The sequence below is a fragment of the Trypanosoma cruzi genome, genomic scaffold (genome assembly GCF_000209065.1).
Source record: "Trypanosoma cruzi strain CL Brener 1047053516793 genomic scaffold, whole genome shotgun sequence".
NCBI lineage: Eukaryota > Euglenozoa > Kinetoplastea > Trypanosomatida > Trypanosomatidae > Trypanosoma > Trypanosoma cruzi.
This window is the reverse complement of record NW_001849372.1, coordinates 40,154-58,256: the sequence shown is the minus strand read 5'-3', so window position 1 is coordinate 58,256 and position 18,103 is coordinate 40,154. Positions and strand designations below refer to the sequence as shown.

At 54.1% G+C, this 18,103-nt stretch overlaps 7 protein-coding genes and 1 pseudogene across 7 annotated transcripts, besides 10 other annotated features; all 8 read left to right on the top strand.

The window, feature by feature from the left end:
- Positions 1-10,816: part of a sequence feature (areas not merged during assembly with more than two copies in the genome that could not be assigned to a particular haplotype) that runs on past the window's edge.
- Tc00.1047053508365.210 (mucin TcMUCI, putative) lies at positions 1,673-2,029 on the top strand (the record flags this gene model as incomplete). The annotated part of the gene is made up of 1 exon (XM_813617.1): positions 1,673-2,029. The coding sequence occupies one exon, from the start codon at positions 1,673-1,675 to the stop codon at positions 2,027-2,029; it is 357 nt and encodes a 118-aa protein (XP_818710.1).
- Positions 1,777-1,869: a microsatellite.
- Positions 2,239-2,295: a sequence feature (A-rich).
- On the top strand, positions 2,499-3,782 carry Tc00.1047053508365.200 (mucin-associated surface protein (MASP), putative; the record flags this gene model as incomplete). Its single annotated transcript, XM_813616.1, has 1 exon — positions 2,499-3,782. The coding sequence occupies one exon, from the start codon at positions 2,499-2,501 to the stop codon at positions 3,780-3,782; it is 1,284 nt and encodes a 427-aa protein (XP_818709.1).
- Positions 4,315-4,334: a microsatellite.
- Tc00.1047053508365.190 (trans-sialidase, putative) lies at positions 5,047-7,836 on the top strand (the record flags this gene model as incomplete). The annotated part of the gene is made up of 1 exon (XM_813615.1): positions 5,047-7,836. The coding sequence occupies one exon, from the start codon at positions 5,047-5,049 to the stop codon at positions 7,834-7,836; it is 2,790 nt and encodes a 929-aa protein (XP_818708.1).
- On the top strand, positions 9,378-9,731 carry Tc00.1047053508365.180 (uncharacterized protein; the record flags this gene model as incomplete). The annotated part of the gene is made up of 1 exon (XM_813614.1): positions 9,378-9,731. The coding sequence occupies one exon, from the start codon at positions 9,378-9,380 to the stop codon at positions 9,729-9,731; it is 354 nt and encodes a 117-aa protein (XP_818707.1).
- Positions 9,628-9,659: a microsatellite.
- Positions 10,817-11,722: a sequence feature (heterozygous, Esmeraldo-like haplotype).
- Positions 11,723-11,955: a sequence feature (areas not merged during assembly with more than two copies in the genome that could not be assigned to a particular haplotype).
- Positions 11,907-12,227, top strand: Tc00.1047053508365.171 (annotated as a pseudogene).
- Positions 11,956-12,684: a sequence feature (haploid, Esmeraldo-like haplotype).
- On the top strand, positions 12,503-13,645 carry Tc00.1047053508365.160 (mucin-associated surface protein (MASP), putative; the record flags this gene model as incomplete). Its single annotated transcript, XM_813613.1, has 1 exon — positions 12,503-13,645. One exon carries the CDS (start codon positions 12,503-12,505, stop codon positions 13,643-13,645), a length of 1,143 nt encoding a protein of 380 aa, XP_818706.1.
- Positions 12,685-18,103: part of a sequence feature (areas not merged during assembly with more than two copies in the genome that could not be assigned to a particular haplotype) that runs on past the window's edge.
- Positions 12,728-12,813: a microsatellite.
- On the top strand, positions 15,450-16,181 carry Tc00.1047053508365.140 (uncharacterized protein; the record flags this gene model as incomplete). The annotated part of the gene is made up of 1 exon (XM_813612.1): positions 15,450-16,181. The coding sequence occupies one exon, from the start codon at positions 15,450-15,452 to the stop codon at positions 16,179-16,181; it is 732 nt and encodes a 243-aa protein (XP_818705.1).
- Tc00.1047053508365.130 (mucin TcMUCII, putative) lies at positions 17,176-17,790 on the top strand (the record flags this gene model as incomplete). The annotated part of the gene is made up of 1 exon (XM_813611.1): positions 17,176-17,790. The coding sequence occupies one exon, from the start codon at positions 17,176-17,178 to the stop codon at positions 17,788-17,790; it is 615 nt and encodes a 204-aa protein (XP_818704.1).

The following is an 18,103-nucleotide window of genomic DNA, read 5'->3' as shown; positions in this document are numbered from 1 at the left end:
TATATGACTCCACCACGACAAATGATCTCCCTGTGGAGGTACATAGTGCAGCAGCTGGCAGCCTCGCATGCTCATATAGGGCAGACTGCCCTGCGATCGAAAATGTTTTTAGACATCTCATACCTCCTTGTCTGGGAACATCCCAATCGCCCACACGAATGCTGGAGGAAACGGACTCCCTGTCGGCAATTGAGGCACCCCGCGTTGCCCACCGACCGTGCGAGACCGCGTTACTGAGCAAATTTGGATTATGCTGCTTTCCTTGGTGGAGCGAGTTCACCCTGTGGATTTTATATTTTCCCATCACACTGCGGTATTCCACGCAATGAGGCCGCTGACGACGAAGTCACAATTGCACGATCCCTCTCGCAGGACTGCGTCAGTGCCTGGCACGTGGACTTCCTTACCGCCCTCAAGAGGTTATAATGGAAGGATGTCCAGGAGGAAAAGGAAGGCGCGCACACCGCGTGACAGGCGCCTGTCGGTGTGGCGAGGACTCTATTCCTGGTGTTGACCCGGACATCGGTCCCCGAGTGGCGGCACTGCGCACAGGCGCGATGCGACTCCTGCCCACTCTTCGACAGGCCTGCACGCGCCCTGCGGATCACAAGGAACCCTCTGTGTCGGTGGTGCCGTCCCTCCCTCACTGCGGTGACCGGCCCGCCTCTGCCTCCGCCGGAACCTCTTCCCGACGTGAGCACCGCAACTCCTTGCCTGCCAGCGAGCGGCGGATTGACGTCCTCCTGCCCAACCTGCGGCAGAGTGCAATTGTCCGTCCACAGTATGAGGGCACATGCCCGACGTGCTCAGCCTGGCGTTATAATAGTTTGCGAGGGCCTCCCATGCGGATGCCACAATGGCGCCACCGTCTTCTTAACAGGTGCCTCGCGCGCAGGTCGCCACCGAAGTTGCCAAGCATGCCAGCAGGCAAGACACACAGGAAGCACAAAGGCGGGTACTCGAGATGGACCAGGCTCTTCCGCCACCGCCTCATCACAGACGCCACGGGCTGCTGATCCCCCGACGGACCACGGGAGACTCTGCCTCATCCACTGCGGGAATGCCCTCGTCGTTGGGAATATGGACTGCGACTGTGTGAAACTGCCCCAGCCCGCACGACGGCCCGTTTGCGACGGAATACTTGCCACTTTTGTACGGACGGCCTTTGCGCTACTCACTCGTTATTGTAGCAGCATACAACCAAAACAGGATAACAAGTTGCTTTGTGATGAATATTGGCTGCACTTCCCGTGGACCAACAATCCGCGTGGTGTGCGAGGATCTCTTTTTTGTATTGTTACTTTGCTTTTGTGTTGCTGTGTGCGCTGCACCTTCTTGTGTGTGTGCGCACCCTCCGTGAGGGGTGCAGACACGACGGACCGCTCTCGCCGCATGTACATGTGGTGGAGCCTTGTGTGCCGCTCCTGTTTGCTTCTCCCTCTTCCATCTGTGTGTTGGTGTTGCGGCAGGGCTGTGTGTGTGTGTGCCTGCTGCCGTGGATTGGAGTGTGTGTCGTGCGTGGTGTGCGGCGTACGGTGCATGCCTGGCTGCTGCCCTCTCCTCATTTGGTGTGCCCTCTGTGTGTGTCTGCCGTACCTCTCGTCTCCCCTGTTGCTCTCCATGTCCCTCACTGTGCAGATCAGCTCCACACCACTGAACGACCACACTCACGATGATGACGTGCCGTCTGCTGTGCGCCCTGTTGGTGCTTGCCCTGTGCTGCTGCCCGTCCGTGTGTGCGGCAGAGGATAAGTCTCAAGCCGCCACCTTTTCCCAGACGACCACGACGACGACCATAACAAAACCACCGACTACGACAACGACGACCACGACAAAGGCACCAACCACGACGACCACCACCACTACAACACAGGCACCAAGTACTACGACTACAGAGGCGCCAGCTGTGTCGACCACCCGCGCACCGTCACGTCTTCGCGAAATCGACGGCAGCCTCAGCAGCTCTGCGTGGGTGTGTGCCCCGCTGGTGCTTGCCGCATCCGCGCTGGCGTACACCACTCTGGGCTGAAGAGGTGTGTGCGGGCTGTGCGTGCCAGCACCCAACCGCGGGGTTTGTGCGCGTGTGTTGTGGTTCACTGTATAAAATAATAGAAAATAATGATTGTGTTTTGCTTCACTTGCTTCTGCTGCCGTGCTGTGTGCTCCGCGTTGTGCCCCGCATCCGTCACGTTGAACGCATCGCGGACGCACTCATATGCATGGCACTGGAGCCCTGGGTTTGTTTTTCTTTTTATTTTAATTTCTGTTTTTTAATTATTGTTTTTTATTGCTTTTTAAACTTGTGGTTTGCGGTGCGGTGTGCGAGCTCTGCAATCGTACTGATTCCATCTGTCTCGTGGTGTGTGCGCTGCTGCTGCTGCTGGGGTGCTGCCATTTGTTGCTTTGCGTGGTGTAGCGGCTGTGTCTATCTTTTTGCTTCCCTCTCTGTTGACGGGGAGTTAGTTTGTGCTGAAGGCTGCACGCAAGAGACAGGAGTGATGGCGATGAGGATGACTGGCCGTGTGCTGCTGGTGTGTGCCCTCTGCGTGCTGTGGTGCGTGTTTTCTTCGGTGTCGGCCGATGCCAGGGATGATTGTGAGGATTCCGGCCAAGCTGTTGTTGGGAGTGTTGGTCAACCTTCTTCCCCAGTTGGGGGTCATGGTGATAATGGAGTTGTCACTGATGGAAGTTCTCTGAGCAGTGGAAGTCACTTGCCGGGTTCTGCTCCTACGGGTGGCAAACCCCCACTTCCCGGTGTTGGTGTGGGTGTGGGTTTAAATGAATCTAAGGATGCCTTAACTCTTGCACAAGAGGGGCGTGAAGTCGTACAGGATCAGCATGAATTAGTGCCTCAAGTTTCGCATCACACTGATGCGGGAACAGGAGGGAAAAGCGATCCCAATGCGCCAGAACAGTCGCCCAACGCAAAAACAGAATTAGAAAATGGTGGTGGTGTTTGTGGTGATGATGCTGCAGCTGCGGAGGGTGAAGTGAAAACCACCGTGAATGAAGGACAATTGGGCGGATCTTCCACGAGCGACAGCCATTCACCAGCAGCAGACCGAGGGTCGAGGGAGCAGGAAGGCACAGTGGAACAAGCAGCATCAACAGCGGCATTGACGCCAGTGGTGGGGCGAGAAACACCACCTAAGGGGGACACAAAAGAGGACTCACCGGAGGATAAAGCCGCAACTGGCGCAGGTATCACACAAGGTATACCAGCTGTCAGTCAACAACAAACACATTCTCCATCCACCTCTACAACTGGAAATGGTCTGACTTCCACTCTAGGAAAAGGGCGCGCTGCGGAGGACATTTCCAGCAATAACGAACGATCCGGTAAAGCACTACTGCAAGAAGGAGCTCAACACGAAACTGTTGCTGGCAGCCAATCGCAAACAATACCAGCAGCCACCGCCCGTAACACACTTGGCACAACCCTTCCTGGCGACAGCGACAACAGCACCACGATAACTACAGCCGTGCGGTCTGACACTGGCACAGAAGGCACTCCAACCAGCAATCATCCGAACCGACAATCCATTGAAGGCGCCACATCACCCGGCATGAATTCCGATGGTGAAGCTGCATCAGCCAAAAAATATGATACGGTATCTCAGAGTGCAGGATCCTCAACAGCGCCAACCACAAACAACAAAACACGTGACACAGCTTCTCATGGCAACAGTGACGGCAGCACCGCGGTCTCCCACACCACCTCCCCTCTTTTGCTTCTTGTTGTTGTTACCTGTGCGGCTGCTGCTGCGGTGGTGGCCGCGTGAGAGTGAGTGAGAGAGAGCCATGCACCGCCCGCACACACGCTCGTCCTTCACTCACTCTCTGTGTGTGTCCCCTTGCATGGACTCTCGCCCTCACCTCATCCCACGGAGCACACACATAATGTGCCCATTGTATATATGCATGCACACCCATGCAGGCCCGTTGGTGCTCTCTTTTGCACGACACGCACCGCTGCCGTCCTGCTTGGCTGCATGGGCGGAGCACCGTAACTGTTTCTGTTTTGTTTCCATTGCATTGAGTGGGCGACCTTTCTCTCTCTCTCCCTGTGTGCGTGTTTTGCTTTACGGGAGCAATGAAAATGTGAGCGCTGGTCGTCCCACGCTTCGGCTTTTTGTTTTGTTTTATTGTCTTACTTGTGTTGTGGTTGAGTGCATCCATTCCGCGGGCTGCGTGTGTGTGTGTTTGTGTATGATGATATGAGTAATTTGCGTGTGTGCTATCTGCCATTCTCTGCCGTTGCTTTCTTTGGACTCTCTTGTGCCGCACAGCTGCTCTGCAAGTATAGGCGCTGAAACACACACACACACACACACGATTCTGGCTGCTCCGGCCCTTGAGATGGGGGATGAAGGGAGCCTGCAACGCTTCTCTTTGTCGTGCTGCGGGCGTGGGATGTTGGCGGCGTGCAACAGTTGACTAATGTGGTTTTTCATTGACGGTGCCTCGGATAGGTGCGGAGCGATTCCCGCCCAGCGGCTGGAGGTGCCTCTCCCGCTGTGTATTTGACGGCGGGGGATTCCCCCGCTGTGCGAGGTGATGTGCGCCGGCGGCGGAGCGGGTGTGATGGAGGAGACAACGGTGAAATGGCTGGCGGCGGTAGCGCGTGGGTGCTGCGGAGGGCGGCTGTGGCCTTTTGCCTCCCGCTGGTTATTTTATGTGTGGGCGTCGCCTGGTGTATGCTGCCGCGTGGCAGAAGCGCCCGCCGTGGCTCCTGCTGCTGGTGGTGACCGTCGCTGTGTGTTCCCGGTGCAGTCATCTTCCTTCTGCTGTTCCGTGTGTCTGTGTGCGTGAGTTGTTGTTGTTGGGAGTGACTGCGGCGGGGATGGTGATGCCACTCACAGTGTGGATGGGTGGCTGTGCTCGCTGTCTCACCTCTTTGCTTGGCTTGTTTTCTCTTCTCTCTCCGCCTCACGCACACACACGCTAGGAAGGAAGTTACGACTAAACGCTAATCGCCACTGTGAAATTCGAGGGCACTGAAAGGACCAACAACAGCACACACACCGCCCACACACACATATTTCTATGCTCTCACGTGTTGCTGCAGTGAAGGCACCCCGCACACACAACCGTTGCCTTAACACCGGATCGAGCGGAAGGAGGAGGGAAGGAAGAGAGAGTGAGCGGCAGAGGCCCAACATGTCCCGGCGTGTGTTTACTTCCGCGGTGCCGCTCCTCCTCGTCGTGATGATTTGCTGCAGTACTTGTGGAGCTGCGCAAGGTGAGGAGGATCAGTCGTCTGATCCAAAGTTTCAATGGAAAAGCATCACTGATGGCGTGACTGTGGAGTCGTTTGGAATTCCCGGCATTTTGAAAGTTGGGAGTGACGTATTTGCCGTTGCCGAGGTGCAGTGCAAGAAGGATGGAAACAACGTCTTTACTGGCATTGCATCCGAACTTCTCACGATAAAAGACGATAACAAACCGGAGGAAGCGCTTAAGAATGCCAGAGTGATACAAGTTCTGGAGGAAGGCGCTTCCCCAAGCAAGAGAGTAGATGTGAGCCGACCGACAGCAATTGTGGATGGAAGTGATATTTACATGCTTGTTGGAAAATACAGCCGGAATGCTGCTGCTGGTGCTCGGGAGAGTGCTGCAGCTCAATCGGGACTTTTGCTGGTGAAAGGGACAGTCAGTGATGAAGGAAATGACAGCGAAAAAAAAAACCAATGGAATGTGAACCAGCTACCGGTCGGCACTTTATCTGAGGGCGAACACGATTCCTGGATGCAGTTGATTGGAGGCGGTGGATCGGGTGTTAAGATGAAGGACGGTACGCTTGTGTTCCCAGTGGAAGGCACAAAGACAACGACGAAGGATGGTGGCACAGAAGAGGATGAAAAGACCGTCTCACTGCTCATACGCTTCTCGGATCCTGAGATTTGGACGCTGTCGAAGGGGATGTCTGATGATGGCTGCGGTGATCCCTCCGTGGTGGAGTGGAAGGACAAGCTCATGATGATGACAGCGTGTGATGATGGCCGCCGCAGGGTGTACGAGTCCGGTGACAAGGGGAATACGTGGACGGAGGCACTCGGGACACTCTCGCACGTGTGGGGCAACAAAAAACGGGACGGAGAAGGGAAGGCCGTTGGGAGCGGGTTCACCACAGCGACTTTTGGCACTGGAGCTGAGCAGAAAAATGTGATGCTCGTTACTCTGCCGGTGTATGCCAAAGAAACACAAAATGAAAATAAAAAGAGCGAACTCCATCTTTGGCTGACGGACAATACGCACATTGTTGATATTGGGCCGGTATCTAGGGAGGATGACGAAGATGTTGCCGCCAGCGCCCTGTTGTACAAAAGTAGTGAAAGTACAACTGATGAGGAGAAGAAGGAGGAGTTGATTGCACTGTACGAGAAGAAGAAGGACGAGAAGGTCGATGTGTATACATCATCAAACAGCCTTTGGTCTGTGCGTCTGACCGCGCAGCTGGAGCGGGTGAAGGAGGTTCTGAAGACCTGGAAGGAAGCGGACAAACATGTCTCCCAGCTGTGCCCTTCTGAGAGCGCTGTGCAGGCTACCTCACCTGACAGTGCCTGCAAAAACACTAAGATCACGGATGGGCTGGTCGGCTTTTTTTCCGGCAACTTCTCTGATAAGACATGGAGGGACGAGTACCTCGGGGTGAACGCCACAGTAAAGAAGGGAGCGAAAGAAGGAGTGCCAGCAGCGGTAGCAGAGAAAGCAGAGTCTTCTGATGGAGTGACTTTTCGGGGAGCGTGGGCGGAGTGGCCCGTTGGCAGTCAGGGGGAGAATCAGCTGTACCACTTTGCGAACTACAACTTCACTCTTGTGGCGACGGTGTCCATCGGCGGTGAGCCGAAGAGTGGCAGCGTTCCATTGTTGGGTGCGCGTTGGGAAGGCCAAGGAGAAAACAAACTTTTTGGACTGTCGTACGACAGCGGAAAGAAGCGGGCAGTGCTGTGCGGTGGCGGACAGAACAAGGAGCACAGCAGCACTTGGGGGCCAGGGAAAACGCACCAAGTGGCCATTGTGCTAAAGAACGAAAAACAGGGCTCTGCGTACGTCGATGGTAAAAGTGTGTGCGAGAATGTGCAGTGCCAATTGGAAGGTAAGGAAGATAAAAAGATCTCACACTTCTACATTGGAGGGGATGGAGGCAACACAGAGAGCCAAGAAGACGTGTCTGTGACGGTGACGAACGTCCTGCTGTACAACCGCCCGTTGACTTCCGAAGAGATTGCATGGCTTGCCAAAAATACAATTACTATTCCGAAGCCGGAAGATCCGAAGATATCGACGACACCTCCTCGTTCACCAGCGGTAAGTGGATTACCTGTGGAAGGAACCGTGACCCAGTCCAATTCTGCCGGGCAACTGCCGTCGGAGCAGGGACAGCCGAAGGGTAGCAATGGTGCGGGTGCTGGCGGCGCATCCACACCAGCGACGTCTACCGCCGCGACTTCTTCAGAAAAGGAGCCCGTAAACCAGCTGACATCTGGAACCTCTCCCAGTGGAAACAAAAATGTGGATGTCTCTTCCTCGTCTGACGCCGACCCAACGGTGGTGACAGGGAGTGGAGAAACGGTTCAGGGAGATGGATTACCCCAAACTCCTGAGGTGAGCGTCGGCTCTGGTGCGGATGGGGAGACGGCAGGAGGAAAAGATGTGCAGGGAGAGGAGGAAGAGGTCCAGCCACAGAACAGGGACGTGAATGCTGCGGCACTCAGCAGCAGCCTCGGAAAATTGTCGCAGGAGAATAACAACGATGGCGGCATCATGCGTGGGAGCGGACTGCTGCCGCTGCTGCTCCTTCTGTTGGGACTGTGGGGGTTTGCGGCTCTGTGAGGAGTGACTGGCTGCCGCGTGGGACACTTGCGACCTCCCGAGCACAGAATTGCGTCCATGAACTAACTCTTTCCCTTCAAATAATTTTTCATTTTTTGCTTATTTTAAAATCCTTTTGCTGTTTGCTTCTTTTTGGTTGATTTTACTTTTTTTTTCTAATCTCTCATCCCCTTATCCCTTCTTTTTTGCTTTTGGGGGCAATCACTATGGACGTTTTTTCTTTTCTGCTTTTCCCTCTTTTCAATTGCTTCTTGCTGCACTCTTCCTGTGAGGGGTGCCGTGTGTTTCCCGCCCAACTGCTCCACTCGCACACCCACCGACACGCTCATGACGACGGCCCTGTGCGCCTCGCCTGCTGCACGCATGAGGAGGGGCCGCGACAAACGGCGCGCTGAGGGAGCCGTGACGTGTGGGCGTGCGACGAGGGCCTGTGGGGCGGAGCACACATTTCTTTCCCTCTTGTTTTGTTTGTTTTTGCTGCCAGGGCTGGCAGACACCCGCAGCGCCACACCCACAGCCACACCCTGCCGCCGTGTATTTAAGATTTTTTGCTTTGTGTGTTTATTTCACGCGCCGGCAGTCCCTTCGGTGTCGGCCTCGTGAGCATTTCTTTTCCCTCCTGATGATTTCCTTTTTGCTGCGCTCACTCTCCCGATGGAGAGACGCGACTCCCGTAATGTCTGCGTGCTTCTCTCAGTCCCCACACACACGAGTGACTGTGCTCTGCGGGCCGCACTCACGCGCCGATGAGAGGGCTGAGGGGAGCAGCAACACGCAGATGACCCCATGAAATATAAACGATGTGCGGACACACATGGAGGGTCAGACGGTTGAAAGACATTTAAATATCTTCTAATTTTACTTTTGGACAAAATATATGCAGACAATTTGGTCTGGCCACACGGCAGCCGGCCGCTTTTTAAAATTTGTGTGGAACAGTAATGGACGATTTTTCTTTTTATTTATAATTATTTTGTGTGATGGGATTTGTATAGGACGAAGGGGAACGTTTTTTTGGTTTTAAATAAATCGTCTGTGAATTGCCGCTGCTCGGGCTGCAGTGCAGTGATGAGTTTGAGCGGTCTTCTTCTTGTTGTTTCTGCCATGCGTCTCTGCTGTACATTTTTTTGTGTCTCTCCACACACTCTGCTTCCTTTTTTTTTTCTTCTTTGCTTTGTGTTTCTGCAGGCACACACAACCAAACACACAAGATGCACATTGCAGTGGATTTGAATGCGTCTATTGTATCGCATGCTGGAGTTGCGTGTGGCGGCTGTTGTCTTCTTCCGTGGCCATGAAGAGAAGGGAGGAGGGAGAGGGAGTGCGCAGCCCGAGTCTCTTTTCCTGCGGGTGTGATGCACCGTGTGTGACTGCGTTGAGTTGGGCTCCGTGTTTTATTGAGGGCGGGATGGCTGGAAATTTTGTGCCGCGTCATGGATGGATGAGGGTTTGCTTCCGCGTGTGATTGGTGTGGTGGGTGCTTGCTCCGTGTGCGTTGTGTGGTGGCCGCGGGTTTTGGCCATTTCCCGTTGGCTGTAGAGATGAGCTGGGAGGATATGGTGGTGGTTGCTTTCTCCTGCTGCATGGTGGGTGGCTGCTGGCGTTGTGTGCCTTCCTTGCGTGGATGCCGTCTCGTGGTGTGTGAACTGTGCGGCTGGGCCTGCTGCCCTCTCCTCATGTTGTCTGCTCTCTCTCGCCGTATCCGCTGTGCTCCGTCCCTCTCCCTCTTGTTGCATTCTTTTTCTTCTGTCCCACAGATCAGTTCACTGAATTCGGCAACTCCACTACGGGTGATGATGATGATGATGACGATGGTGACGGTGCGGCGCCGTGTGGTGTGCGCCGTGTTGTTCCTTGGGCTCTTGTGCTGCTGCTACTTGTCCGTGTGTGTGTGACAGCTGCTGGGAGTGCTGGAGATGTATCTGGTGATGCGGATGCGGTGGTTGTGCCGGTGGATGTGTCGTGTCCTCAGAGTGACGGCAGCCTGAGATATCGTGTGCGTTGGTGTGTGTGTGGGCGTGGAAGAAGTGTTCCGCTGCCAGTGCTGAGGCTCAGCATGAAAATTATACTTCCAGTAGCCTTGATGTGCGCATGCATAGCAGGAATGGTGAGCTGGGTGCTGTGTGCCATGTGGCCAATGCGGTGTACACATGTAGCAACTGTGCTGCCAACTGTGCAACGGAAGAGGAAGGGGCCATCGTTGCCTTCACGATGAATGTGACGACACATAAATACGCCGGCCCTTATGAATTGTGGTGGCGTCAATTTTCTCCCGATGGAACCATCCATCCGCCTGCACGGAGCAGCGATGCTGACCAGACGGCATCTGTCAGTTGCCGCCACCCCGTGAAGGGAAGGATGACACAAAATCTGGTGGGACAACTGCGCTGCAAGTTAATGCTGAGCCGTCACGTCAACACGAGGATTGGCGACACTCTGCGGCAGCTGACGCACCCCGTACCGTCGATCCGAGTCCCGCATCCAACACGGCGACCAACACGTCCGAGACGAGGCCTGAGTTTGCCAGCAATCCGAGCGAAATGATGGTCCCGAATGCGTCCAAGAAGAGGCCTTCCTTTGCCAACGGTCCGAGAATAGTAGTGGCGTCGAATGCATCGGGGATCATGTCTGTCACTTATGGCGGCAGGGAACACGTTGCTGCGGATAACACGGACGAGGTGAATGAGCACAACGCCACTGGACACAAATCTCTTTCTTTAGAAAATATTGTTGCAGGCAGTGGATTTGTTGCTGAGGGTGATGCGTACGGATTGAGTCAACGCAATGCCTCTGGACACAAAAACCCCAATTGCGAGAATTCACCGCGCAGTATCCCGGAAACGATGTGAGTCCACACGACTGCTTTGTCCTGCTCAACGACGCGAAATTGACACTGGGAGAGTTAACTGTTGACGGCACTGTGCGTGTGTGCGTGTATTGTGTCTTGCTGCTTCTTCTGGGATTGTGTGGAGTTGTGGCGGTCTCCTGAGCCAAAGAGTGTGGAATTGCGACTCTTCACGGAGAACATTTGCCGCGTTGCATGCGTGTTTTCCTTTATTATTTATATTTTGCTTTGTTGTTTTTGTTGTTTTCCTGGAATGATAAGTGTCCTTGCTGTTCGTTTATTTAATGGTCGGTTGCTAAACACTTTCATGTGTGAAATGTTCCTCCTCTTTGTTTTTTTTTGCCCACACGCGGTGCCGGCCTCATTGCTGTGCGTCCCACGGACTGCACGAAAGGAGGAGCGGAGGAACAGGCCGGATGCCGCAATGAAATGTGAGGGATGTTGTGTGGGCTCGTGGAACAGTACGACCACTTTTTATTTTTAATTTTTGTTGCGCAGGCAATATGTATATACAGAAACACAAGGTCGTTGCTATTGCGTTGCATGGCACATAAAATAAAATTTCTGCCGAATTAAATTTCCCTAATTGTTTCTTTTGAGGGTCATGCCGGACTCTCACTTTTTCCTTTTCTTTGGTATCTCGCTGCAGCGTGCTTCCATTGTTACCGTATCCACTGTCGCTGTGTGTCTACTTGTCCCGTTGACTGTTCCTCTGCTGGCTTTGCTGTTTACATGTCCCCATTTCTTCTCTTTCTTTTCTGCTAGAGGCACCGATGTTCCGCGACGACGATTGTTTCTGTTCCCCATTGCGATGGCACGAGGGTGACTGGGCGCTGGCCTGCTGAGTATACTCGGAGGGGAGCGGATGGTGTGTGCAGTGCGTCACTGTGAGTCGTTCTGCCAATCCGTGGGTGCGAAGGGAGATAAAGGACTGCAGCGTGGACTTGGATCCGCCCGTCTCTTTCGTTGCGGCCGTGTGTGTGCTGAGCGCATGGCTCTATCTTGCGGTGCGAAGTGGATGGCATTGCTTTTTCGTGCCCTCGTATGTTTGTTGGGTTTCTCCTCTCCATGACACCGTCCTTTTGTGCGGGCGAGTGGAGGGAGCGGAGGTGTGAGGGAGTGAGGGTGGCCGTTGTTTCCGCACATTTGCTTCTTCCACACACGTGACACCTCTCGGCAGCCTCTCGCAGCACCAGGCCGTGGATCGAGAGGATGTGAGGGTCTGCTCCAAGCACAAGGACAACAAGATGCAGTTCATGACGGCCAACCTGATCCGCGGGTGGTTGCAGCGCATGGAGCACGTGCGACAGTACGCGTTCGGCGTTGCGCTCATCATTGGGGAGGAGAGGCGGCACGACATTGTGGCGCTGTGGGTGTTGCGCGGCCGGGGCATGCCGGCGATTGTGGAGGACGTGGAGGACACGGAGCAGCTGGAGTGGGAGGAGGTCGCGGACGTTGCGGCGCAGCGGGAGCGCATGACGGACTGCGTGTGGTGGGAGCGCATGACGATCCCGAGGCCTGTGCTGGAGGGGCGCGTGTTGAAGTGAGCGTGGCGTGCCTGTGAGGGCCTGAGGAGAGGGAGTAACGGTAATAGTAACTGTGGGGGTGTGAAGAACGAGGCAAGGGCGAGGAGCGCTTCTCTTTTTTTGTTTTGATTGTTTTTGCGAGACGCTCACGTAATTGTTGTTGTTGTGGTGCGTGACTCTCATTGCTGGATGGGACGGTGCGTGGCTGTGTGCCTTGTTTTTCTTACTTTTGCTTTTGCTTTCCGTTGACGGGGTGTTAGTTTGTGCTGAAGGCTGCACGCAAGTGACAGGAGTGATGGCGATGATGGCTGGCCGTGTGCTGCTGGTGTGTGCCCTCTGCGTGCTGTGGTGCGGTGCCGGCGGTAGATGTGACGAGGAGGGGACAGCAGCTCGTGGGAGTGGTGGTGGACCTCCGCTGGCATCAAAACAACCTGAAACGCCTCGAGTAGGCTCCGAAGGTGTAAAAAATGGAGTAACCGTTGCTAAAGAAAATGTAATACCCACACCTCCCCTTCCTATAGATGGGGATGCGGAAGTTGATGAAGATGAAGATGATGACGACGATGATAATGATAATGATGCAGATGGTGAAGAAGAAGATAATGAGACGGGTGAGTCAAAAGAAAAAAGTACTGAAGGGCAGATTAATAAAGGAGGAAAAGTTCCACCAGACTCAGATTCCAGGGAAAAGAATTTAATTGGAAGCAGGCAGGAAAAAGACCAATCAATTGTACCTGCAGGGGACATTTCTCATTCCAAAAGTCAGGAATCAAATGCCAATTCTACGCAAACGGAAGTTGAAGGAAAGAAGGACGCCGACAAGAGACCACCATCAGCAGAGAACGCACTCACAACAGTTAACGGAGAGAACACACTGCCTGAGGGCATTGCGGGAGGAAATCCTCCATCGCCTCCAGAAGACAGTGTTGCTTCCCGTGAAAAGGATGGCGAAGACACCACGAGTGAAGACGAGAAAAATGTTCCGTCGCCAGAGTCCGCAGCCACACCACAAAGCCACCGAGACGAAGTCTCAGAAGGGACTGGGGAAGATACAAAAGCAACGACAGTAACCACAAATACAACTGATACGACGAATAAACAAAACAGTGACGGCAGCACCGCGGCAGCTACAGTTGTGCAGCCTGAAGATGGAGTGGAAAGTGATCCGGCAAACAATGATTTGAGCCCACCATCCACTGAGGTCGCCGCACAGCTCAGCATGACTCCTGATGCTGAAGGCGCATCAAACAACGAGGAGAATACTGACACTCAGATTGCAGGAAATCCTAATGTAACAATCGCTACCGCCACTCAAACAAATGATACGGCGAAGCCTACCGACAGTGACGGCAGCACCGTGGCCTCCCACACCACCTCCCCTCTTTTGCTTCTTCTTTTTGTTGCGTGTGCGGCTGCTGCTGCGGTGGTGGCCGCGTGAGAGTGAGTGAGAGAGAGCCGTGCACCGCCCGCACACACACTCGTCTTTCACTCACTCTCTGTGTGTGTGTCCCCTTGCATGGACTCTCGCCCTCACCTCATCCCACGAAGCACACACATAATGTGCCCATTGTATATATGCATGCACACCCATGCAGGCCCGTTGGTGCTCTCTTTTGCACGACACGCACCGCTGCCGTCCTGCCTGGCTGCATGGGCGGAGCACCGTAACTGTTTCTGTTTTGTTTCCATTGCCTTGAGTGGGCGACCTCTCTCTCTCTCTTTCTCCCTGTGTGTGTGTTTTGCTTTACGGGAGCAATGAGAGTGTGTGCGCTGGTCGTCCCACGCTTCGGCTTTTTGTTCTGTTTTTATTTATTGTTTTATTGCTTTTCTTGTGCTGTGGCTGAGTGCATTCATTACCCTTTCTTTTGAATTAGTGGCTTGCTTTGACTGCGGACGTTTAAATTGTTTTTTTTTGTATTATTATATTGTTCCTTTCGTGTTGAGAGAGTGTCAGCCTCTTGTATCCTTGTCACACTACCAAGTTTTTTTTCTCGATATACGCCATGCGTCCGTTGTTCCACGTTACTCTGCGGCTTGCATTGCTTTTGGTTCTGCTTGTGATGATGTCTGCGTTGTGATTTGTCGGCGGATGTCTCGTTGTCAGCCTGACGTATCCTTCGTTTCTTGACGATTTGTTGCGTACCGACGGCGCGTGGGCGTCTCTGGTGATGGTGAGGGACGCGTGTCTCAGAGCGCAGGATGCGTCGCGGGTGTGCGGCGTCGTTTGGAAGGACCGATGGGTGACCATCCGCATCCAGGCGTCATCAACGGACTGTGAGGGCAGCATAAGGCACCGCGGCTTCTTTTGGCTTTGCACAAACAATTTATTGGACGGTGCGTTTGTTTTCAATCTTTTGCAGCTTTTGTGGGAGAAGGTGGAGGGTTGAGGGCATTAGGACTGAATTCTTTTGAGCGGCTGCGTTCCGTTGACTTGCGGCCGATCGTTGCACTCTTTTGGGGTCTGGCCGCCCGTCTCTTTTTTTGTTTACTTCCCACCGCAGCACGTGGAGGCCACTGATCCGAAGAACATTTGTTTAGACGGGTGTGAGCTGCTGCCGTGCGTGGTGCATGGACTATTTGATTGTGTGGGGAGGTGCATTGGAGTGACGAATACTTCTGTTTGGCATGTCGCGGTGTGTCGGAATGATGTTCGGAAGACTTGTGAGGGGTGTTGTTTGTATTTTGTGTGTCTTCTCTGGTGGAGCCGACATGTGTGCGGGGATTGTGGCATTGTTGGCTGACGGTCTCACGTCACTTTTCAGCATTCCTGGATGTGCTGAGGAATGACGGCTGGCGACCAGCGTGTTGGCACTGCCGGTGGGAATAAGTGCATGAGGAATAGGCCATTTTCTCTTTTCCGTGCTGGAGCCGATGAACTGGCACGAGGGCACCGGCTGCAGGCTGCTTGCCAGCACGTGTGAGCAGCGGATGCATGCACACACAGACGCTCATCGCAATGGCTTGTGCGATCACAGTGGCCTTTTGTGGCGTGCTTTTATGGACGTCAGCCCATCGAAGAATGTGTGAAGCAAACGGCTGACTGCACACGAGGAAAATAAGTGCGTGCACTGTGCCGTGTTTCAGCGTCGATGGCAGAGCGGCAGGAAGCCCGTGCTGGCAACTGAGATCTTTGCGTCGCGAGGGATGTCGGTGTTGATTTTGGGTCGTCGAGGGAGAAATGATTTTGCTGCTGCCCGTGTGTGTGTGGCCACTCCGGCAGAGGGCGAACGCAAACGGGAGGGATGCAGGCGCTGCGTGTGTGTGTGCAGGTGCCATGCAACAACGTCACAACAAACATGCTGCGACTCGGTGACCCTCACATCGTTGTGGTCCTCACGAGCGGCCCAGGCACGGCCCGCATCGATGCACTTAGTGGACGGAGTGAGGCATCTTTTGAGGCGCTGCAGGGAACAGGATGTGTTGACGCAGCCACGACGTGCATGGAGTGTCACGATGGCACAGTCAGCTGTGGCTGGTGGAATATTTACTTCTCGGAGGCAACAGAGAGAGAGCTGCTCCTGCTGCTGGCGTCGTTGCTGCCTTTTGTGGCCTCCCATGCCGATTATTGTCTGTCCGCTGGTCATGGGTGGTGTGCCTCCACTAGTGACGTCGTCTGCAGGCATTTCACAGCACCAGTGAAACACACATCACGTCGCATGCTTTGGCTGTGGATATGGTGTCGTGCATGCAGCCGGCATTATTTTGCCCGACTCCTTTTCACTGCTTTGCGACGAATAGATGCGTCCCCGCCCGAGTCATTCACTGCAGCTCCGTGTGTTGTGCTGCCAGCACAAGACTCTCTTGTTGTCTGGCGCCTGGCTGACAGTCAAACACCACTGCGTTGGGACATGCAAGGATGTGGACTGCCGCTCACGGTGTTGGGCACCGCTGTTTGGATGCGGCGGCCACACGAGCGGATGTATTGTGGCACAATCAAATGCGTGAAATACGCGGAGTCACAGCGGCTGCAATAATATTGACGGTGTGGCACCACGGAATGTGTGAGGGGGTGATGCATGATGAATCACAGCGGGCGGCATGCGAGGGAAGTGCACCGCGACGGAGCGTCACCCCGCCCTCAGCCTGCAGGGGAATGTGCACCCACAAAATATATGGACGAGACACCACCAAACAGACATGCCCTTCCATGCACCAATAAATAGGAGCGAAGGTGCGTTCTGGTGCGTGGGAGTCCACTCACATATTATTTATTTCCACCGCAATAAACGGTGAGGAATCATGTGCCACAGCAAAGAAGGAGGAAATAAAAACATCTATTGCAGCACCTTACCAGCGAAAAGCAGGAACAACACAAACCGAATTATTGGCTGCACCAACACAATAAAAATTCTCAAGAGAAGAAAACAGTTGTGCACACTGCAGGAACCCCCAACACACGATGCAGGCATGAAGGTTTACCCTCCGCAAAAACAATAACAACATATGCAGGCATCTTCCATCCTCCAAAAAGAAACACGAATAAATGGCTGACTTTATTCCATTCCTTGCGCTTAACTTTGCGTGTGCTGCTGCTGCTGCGGTGGTGGCTGCGCTTCCCGTGAACCAACAATCCACGTGGTGTGCGGGGATCTCCTTTTTTATTGTTACTTTGCTTTTGTGTTGCTGTGTGCGCTGCACCTTCTTGTGTGTGTGTGCGCACCCTCCGTGAGGGGTGCAGTCACGACGGACCGCTCTCGCCGTATGCACATGCGGTGGAGCCTTGTGTGCCGCTCCTGTTTGCTTCTCCCTCTTCCATCTGTGTGTTGGTGTTGCGGCAGGGCTGTGTGTGTGTGTGCCTGCTGCCGTGGATTGGAGTGTGTGTCGTGCGTGGTGTGCGGCGTACGGTGCATGCCTGGCTGCTGCCCTCTCTCCTCATGTGGTGTGCCCTCTGTGTGTGTCTGCCGCACCTCTCGTCTCCCCTGTTGCTCTCCATGTCCCTCACTGTGCAGATCAGCTCCACACCACTGAATGACCACACTCACGATGATGACGACGTGCCGTTTGCTGTGCGCCCTGTTGGTGCTTGCCCTGTGCTGCTGCCCGTCCGTGTGCGCTGCGCCGGATACGCCTGAAAAGCCTCCAAACACAACTACGACGACTACATCACAGGCACCTGACCCTACAAAGTCTGGGCTTGGAGATGATGTAAACACCACCAGTCTATCGCTCTCTTTGCCAGGGTCGCCAAGTAAGGAGCCCGTTGTGGAACGCGGAAAAACTGTTGGAGGGGAAGAAGGTTTGACCGGTCAAGAAGCGCCAACAGTTACGGAAGATACGAAAGAAGTTAAGAACGGCACGACTGGGCCAAGAAGTGGCAACAACCCACCCGCAAAACAAACAAATGAGGAGTCTGAAGCTTCAGCTCAGACAACGACAAAGACGACTACAACAAAGGCACCAACCACGACGACCACCACTACAACACATGCACCAAGTACTACGACTACAGAGGCGCCAGCTGTGTCGACCACCCGCACACCGTCACGTCTTCGCGAAATCGACGGCAGCCTCAGCGGCTCTGCGTGGGTGTGTGCCCCGCTGGTGCTTGCCGCATCCGCGCTGGCGTACACCGCTCTGGGCTGAAGAATTGTGTGCGGGCTGTGCGTGCCAGCACCCAACCGCGGGGATTTGTGCGCGTGTTGTGGTTCACTGTATAAAATAAGAGGAAATAATGGTTGTGTTTTGCTTCACTTGCTTCTGCTGCCGTGCTGTGTACTCCGCGTTGTGCCCCGCATCCGTCACGTTGAACGCATCGCGGACACACTCATAAGCATGCGCACTGGAGCCCTGGGTTTGTTTTTCTTTTCTTTCTAATTTCTGTTTTTAATTATTGTTTTTTATTGCTTTTCAAACTTGTGGTTTGCGGGGCGGTGTGCGAGCTCTGCAATCGTACTGA